General features: G+C 42.7%; 1 protein-coding gene across 6 annotated transcripts in view; it reads left to right on the top strand.

The window, feature by feature from the left end:
- Positions 1-7,008, top strand: part of LOC102673085 — a 52,147-nt gene extending 45,139 nt beyond the window's left edge. For 3 of the 6 annotated variants that reach the window (XM_031513663.1, XM_031513662.1, XM_031513664.1), the window contains one exon: positions 6,124-6,987. In XM_031513663.1, coding sequence (XP_031369523.1) covers positions 6,124-6,364 — 241 coding nt within the window. In that variant the 3' untranslated portion in view covers positions 6,365-6,987. Of the gene's footprint in view, positions 1-6,123 lie in introns of all 6 variants that reach the window. The other 3 variants (XM_031513661.1, XM_031513666.1, XM_031513665.1) reach the window with 3 other exon arrangements.
- Positions 7,009-7,060: the final 52 nt, after the last annotated feature.

Here is a 7,060-nt window from a genome sequence, read left to right as displayed (position 1 = left end):
ATATATATATATATATTTTGTTTATTTTGTTTTGTTTTCTTCAAAATTCGTTGATTACTTTAATTGCACCAATAGAATATCGAAAAAAATAAATTACAAACATTTGCATATTAAATATCTGTAAATGTTAACTGACAATTCCGTCGATGCTTTAGAACCGCAATTTACACGTCAAATATTATATCGCTCGTCGAAGGTCGATCGACGACTGATCGTTAATCTTCCGTCGTAACTACCTAATCGTCCATCGTTTCGTCAATCGGCCAATATATTTATATGGTTTATCGCAATTGCAATAAACATGCAAGAAAAATATGCTTTCGCACATTCACTTTCTTGAACGAAATTTATAAAAAATCCATTTCAATACAATGGAAATATAATAAAAGAAAAATTATTTATGTTTCTTTATAAATCAATTTTAAACGATCGATTAAATGGCGTTTAAATATCTTTGCATAAATATTTCAAGGCGACAATTATTATCCAATTGTCGTCCGAGAATAATAATAAATATTCAACAGCAAAGATTTTTAGCCAAAAGGCTCGAAGTGGATAGCTCGTTTTTTTTTTTTTCCTTTCAATAGCCGATGCTATCGAGCGAGCATTATGTAATGGTTATCGACAATGGTTAAGCCGTAGCTTCTCCGTTCGGCGACTTCAGTTTTCGACTCGTGGATGACATAGTGAAGCGTCTGGACTTGACATTACCGTCAGGCTCGTTCAATGCCAGGAACGGAAGAAAATTCGAGACGAAGAGAGATCCCGACCGTTCTTGAACTTTGACCGAGTTATGTGCTAGTAATCGGTCGGCTGTTCTCTCGTCCGAATTAATTTCAAAACTTTTTTTTTTTTTCCACTTCTCTTCAACGTTTTGGCAGCATTTTCGAGCACCAGAGTTTCCTCGCTAACGAAGGGTAAAACCGTGGATTTTTTTTTTTTTTTTTATCGAAAGCATCATAGATGAGTCGATTACGTCTCTTTGGAGTGTTTATCGAACGCACATTTTTTTTAACTGGATATGTGCAATACGCGTCGACAAAGAAATATCGTTTTTTGAATGAAATCTAAATTTAAGCGGACTTCGTTATTGAATCTCGTTATTAGCATATAACTTCCATATTATAAATCGAACTAAAAAGCTCGTTTAGTCGATATCCTCTAGATTCCAGATAATATAATTCGCGCGTGTACGTAAATGCATAGATGAATCATCGTTTTCTAGATGATGGTCGAGTAAGATGAACGTATTTGTGATCGATTTATCGTATTTATCGAGCAATTAATAATTCAAGTCGCGTCACTAGGGAACTGGTGTTTCCGAATGTTTGTTTATGTAAACGGTTGCTCGTCGAAACAACACAGTCGAAACTCGAACAAACTCGTTTCCGCGGGAGCTACTTTCAATGGGAAAACTGTGACCGATAAATATGTAATGCATTCGAGATTCTGTATAATATCTGGTGTAAATGAAACTTGATTCAAATAGCGTGTAGCGAGGAAGGTTTCGAGCACGGTTCAAGAGGCTCGAGGTTCAATTCGTTCAAGGAGATTAGCGCTTGAGCGTAGAACGAAACGCGGCTTTCGAAGGTTGTCGTACCGTGAAACGATGTCAGTGTGTCAGTGTCAATGGAACCGAGTCATTGGGTTTGTCGATTGCTATTCAACGGGAAGAGAGATGATTTTGCGACGATGAGAAGAAACTTGATCTTTCTGAGAAAATCCCCCTCAGACGGGCGGATTTTTAAAGTTCGATTCACTTTTTCGAAATGGGATAGATACGGATAAATTTTACGAAAACAACGAAAAATGAAAAATCTCTAATTTCTGTCTCCAATTTGTCGATTATAACCTAATAAAATTGATAATTAACGAACGATGCTTGGCGATGGCGGTAAAGAGAAAATGAAGATCGATTGCGAGATGAGCAGGGAGAAAGATAGGGTGAGAGAGGGAGGAGAGGGAGGGAGGGGAAGAGAAGCTAAAAAAGAAAGGAGGAAAGAGAGAGCAAGAGGGAAAAAGGCGTCGAATCGCCGAGAATTCGCGACCGCGCAATCCGGCATTTAGCCTTCGCCGGCTCAAAATAAACGCGACAACTCACAGATTCCCTGTGCCTCTTGCCACTCCTCTGCGCATCATGATTTCGACTCGTCTCTCTTTTACACGCGTCCATCGCTCTTTATCTCTTGTCGATCTCCTCTCCGTGCTCTCGCGCTCCTCTACTCCCCCCCCGCAACGAGTTTACGCTCCTCTTCGTCGTTCCCCCAGCACGGATACTTTCGCTGTCTCGGTCGTTTATCGGCAGAGAGTAGCTAACTAAGCTCGAATCCAATTCGCCACACGTACGGCCACGTGCGTGCAACGGTAGCAGCTCCCGTTCTACCCGTGTGTGTGAGCGCGCGCGCGCGCGCGAGCCTCCGCCGGACGCGCGTGTGCGTTACACTGTTTCGCGTGCTAGTTCGCTGCACCTATACTTCGTCCGATTTCTAAACAGCACGACGCGTGCACTTACACATCCGTAAGTAAGCGTTGCGTCGTGGAAATCGTCGGTTTTCACCGCAAGATTCCACCACGAATGCTTGCGATATATAAAACATTTTCGACGATATATTTTAATTGAGAAAATATTTGATTGAGATAGAGAGAAAGAAAAAAAAAAGAAAAAGCAGCGAAACAAAATTCATTCCACAACGTAGAGAGGAGATATTACTGCAAGGAATTTTCGACTTTTAAGAAATCTTATATTTTTACCGCGTAGTTTCCGGAATATACCGTTCGAGCGATGAAAAATGCCATTGTCGGATCCGATCATCGATAATACCGGCTCATTGAGTAAATTTAGATGAATCGATAGTTCGATTCATAAGGCGGCGATATCTGAAATAGCGTGGAACGGTTGTACGCGTATCGACGAATTAAAATATCGGTTATGACGTTGGTTTTCAAGAATAGTATAACTCGCTATGTACGGTGGTGGAAATTAGCGCGTCACCGATCGCTCGAGCTTCGTTGCTGACGTAGATCGATCCTGACCCGGCGTCTGTCCCTGTCTCCGTGTTCGTGGCTTGCGAAACGCGGGAAATCGGATGACGTTTCGTTGTCGTGCAGACTCGCCAACTGTTTATTCCAGCCTATACCCGTTGGAATTTTTGATTAACGGGAGAGAAGCTTTCTGTCGCGTTCGCGAAACGAACCGGGAAAACGGTTTTCCATTTACAGTTCATATTCGTCATCGTTACGGATACGGGTCCAGGATTTTTTAATTAAAAAAAAAACACGCTGCTTGGCCATTCCATCGATACTCTATTGATCTTCGCGTCGACACAGTGGTCATATGATGCTTCTCGATGAATACTCTCAAACGATTTTTAGCATTTATATAAATCTACCATTAATTTCGAGGAGAGCCGAGGATTCGTTCCCGACGTAATGCGCCGTATATCGATCTTTGTTCCAAAACGAGCCACCGGTACATCTCTAATGTACATTTTTAAAAATATTTCGTCTGACGACAGTTTCGTATTTTTGATTAATAGTTTATATAACTCTGTAATAACGCGGTAATTTTGTGTACGACGAGAGAAAGAAGGACGATAGATAGAAACGTCTGATTTATCGATTTTCCTTTCCGTCGATTAACCGTCGACCACCCTCTTATCTGTTTGTTCATCGCGAATCGCAGATGGCGAGGGGCCTCTTAAGAGACCCGTCCTTTCTTCCTTATCATTTCCAATGGACCGCGATTAACGCGAGTTAATTATTTCCGTGGCCGATACTCTCCTCCTATACAGGGATCGATCCTCCGTTCAAAGCGATTCGCTCGAAAAACTCGTTGGCAGATATTCGATGACGCCGTTGGAAATACAACTTGCTCCACTTTTAGAAGATCGTGTCGAATCGAAAGTAGCCATTAGTGTCGCCGCTTCGAGTATTTCAGTTACAAAAATAGAAGAGAAAAGGAACTCGATCGTTCAGCTCGTCTCGAACGGAATACCATTGTTTTCTTTTCTTTTCTTTTCTTTTCTTTTCTTTTCTTTCTTTTTTTTTTTTTTTTTTTAATATTTAATTCGTAAAATCATGGAACCACTCGGTCGAATCGATCAATCGGTGCGTTCGAAAATGATTCGAGATCGTCGATCGCGCGACTGGAAAATTTGGAATCGAGCGAATGGGAATTCTGGAGGATGGCGTATCCCCCGTCCATTTACCGAGGCGTTAATCACGAAAGCGCGCAGGCTTCGTTAGTGCGATGAACTTTGTCGGCTTTGCGACCTGTCGAACACCCGATAAAGTGCACCCCGCTCTTGCTTCTCGTTTCGATTCTCTTCCGAAATCGGCTAACGCTTTACCAATTCGAATCGTCTCGGATACGTGGATGTATAAAAGGGGAAATTCCGAATATTTCCGCTCGAGTGTCCTAATTCAAAGCAAACTAAAAGGGACGCGTAAAGTAAAACTCTTTTCGTGAAAACACTCTTTCCCAAATTATCGCAGCTATTATTTTTATCAAAACTCAAATTACATCCTTGTCCAACGATACGTTGAAAAGAATCATCATTACTTTTCTTTATCCCCCTCTTTTTCACAAAAGGAAAAATATTTTCGCTCGAAATATCTGGTGGTAAATTTTTTACTCGGAATTTTTGGGACGAGATATCTCTTATCCAAATAAAAAAAAGACACTCGATCGCGAGGAGAGGTTAATATTCCATGGAGGTGGAAAATCCTTTCGCCAAACTTATTCGTATACATCGAATGTGTCGTATCAATACCGCGGATGATACGTACACGGATATTCGTATCGGATCTTGGTCGCCGTTATAGCGGCGTGCCAGCTCGAGCATGCTCGCTTTATCAGGAAATATATATATATACCAATCGCGAAAGTATCACGTCCTCGTTCCAAGAGACGGAGAAAGAGATCGAGAGAAGTGGGAGGGGAGGAGTGCATTTTAGTAACCGGGAAATCAGTCGTATCTAAACTCGTAATAGTACACATACACGCATGCGAAGGAACGAGACGAGATTCCCCGCCATGGTAATAAATCCGTCGGCCAATGGCCCCCCCCTCCCAGTCTTGTCACTCCGACCAATCCGAAATCCATCCACGGTGGATGCGCCATCGTGCGCGTTCCCTTCGAATTTTCCACCATACGTTCTATCGTATCCGTATCGTATTCGATCGCGATCTTCGTCGGCTGTTTAACACGCTGTGCATTTCCGGGTGGAAGGGAAAAATCATCAACGTCCACCGCGGAGCGCGCGAGCCGTTGCTCGCTAATGAACGGCGGCTGCGAGGATTAGCGGGGCGGATCGATATCCGCTCCACGGAAATTAGTAATTCTTTGCCATGGGCCCCGTTCCCCGCGGACAACAGATCGAATTGGAATCGTATTGGATCAAAAAGCGATTCGTCGCGACCCAGTTTCATGGAAATCCGGCTCGAACCCTAACTCGATTTCGTACGTAACGCGAGAAGAAGAAGAGAAAGAAGGAGGGGAAGACATTTTGACCGTGATAGGATCTGATAATTCGCGGTGGCGTGTCTCGTCTGCTTGATTCGTGACGCGATCCTCCCCGGCTTGGTTGTGCCGGAAACGCGGCTAAACAGGTGTTTGCGCCAGCTGCAGCTGCTCTCTTTCTCTCTCTCTCTCTCCCTCTCTCTCTTTTTCTATTTGCGTTCCGCGCCTAGTTCCTTTTACGGTCGACGATGTATTCCTTAAAACGTGGGAGAGTTATTCCGAGAGGGTGCGTCACGTGCCGATTTCCGCTCGGAGAGAGTCTAGGATTCTTGCGATCCAGCGCGACGAATTCGTGGCCGATAACCGAGGACAACGGAAGCGAATTTTCTTTCGAAAAAGATCGATTCAAAGTGAGGTGATTATCGATTGACTCGCAAAAGAAATCCGTGGAAATTTTTTCCTCTTCCTCCGCTTAACACGCTCTTTTCATTTTCCCATCCGATAAAGAAATCGCGCAAAAACGAAATTGGCGGTAAACGCGAAGTCGATCGATTCTGTTATCGATTTATATTTCGACATGAAATCGATATATGAACAACGATAAATTCAATCGTCGAAATGGTTTGTAATAAAATAACCGAAGGAAATATTGGACTTTCAGCGTGGAACGGGACCGGCTTCGGGAGCGGGAACGACAGGCCCGCGCGGCGATGTCGGTCCAGGCCGAACAAGCGGCTGCAGGAGGTGGTCCTGACACCAGACACCATCATCATGGCCACCATAATCACGCTCACCATCACGTTAATCCTCATGCCGTCACTGCACCACTCTTCCGTGCTCCCGTCAGGGTAAGTCTTCGTTCTGATTTTTATTCTTATTCTTTTCATTCCTCGTACCGTTGATCGATCGCTCGATACTCGGAGGGGCGACGTTTTTTTCCCCTCCCACCGTGCGAGACCAGATTAAAGGATCGTTCGCACGGTTAAAGACGCGGTTTCACGTGATACGAGTTTTTTTCCACGCATAATGCGAGCTCAAGCGTGTTTAATTCGAGAAATTGGAGCGAACGGAACGCCAATATATATATATATATATATTTTTTTTTTTCGATCGTGCACGATTTGTAAGATACATATCGAATAGTTTTTACCTCGTGTCAAACGTCTCGCATGACAAATTACACATTGATTCGTCACTCGCGTTTCGATCCTGCCGACTACCTTTCGTTTGTAGTCGTTGTGTCGAGTTAATATCTCAACTGTACATCTGTACAGCGCGGAACATCGTTGAAATTAGTTTCGAATTGTTGCGATACTCGAGGTCGGGAATAAATGAAATTTAATATGAAACGTTTGCTAATATAATTGGTATACTAAATGATGATGATGACGATGATAAATGGCTATCTCGATCGTACTTTGTTTATTCTCAACTACTGAATGCCATTCTTGCGTACAATATCTACGATCTGTATATATATATATATATATATATATAATTTAATTTAAATTTCTAAGCTGATTACAAAATTAATTCTTATACGTTTTCCAAGTTCCACTTGCAAAGTCTTTTCGAAATCGACTAGCTCCGATTATTTC

The sequence above is a fragment of the Apis dorsata genome, unplaced genomic scaffold (genome assembly GCF_000469605.1).
Source record: "Apis dorsata unplaced genomic scaffold, Apis dorsata 1.3 scaffold_683, whole genome shotgun sequence".
Classification (NCBI taxonomy): domain Eukaryota; kingdom Metazoa; phylum Arthropoda; class Insecta; order Hymenoptera; family Apidae; genus Apis; species Apis dorsata.
Note: the sequence above shows the minus strand (reverse complement) of the source record. Positions and strands in the feature narration are given on the sequence as shown.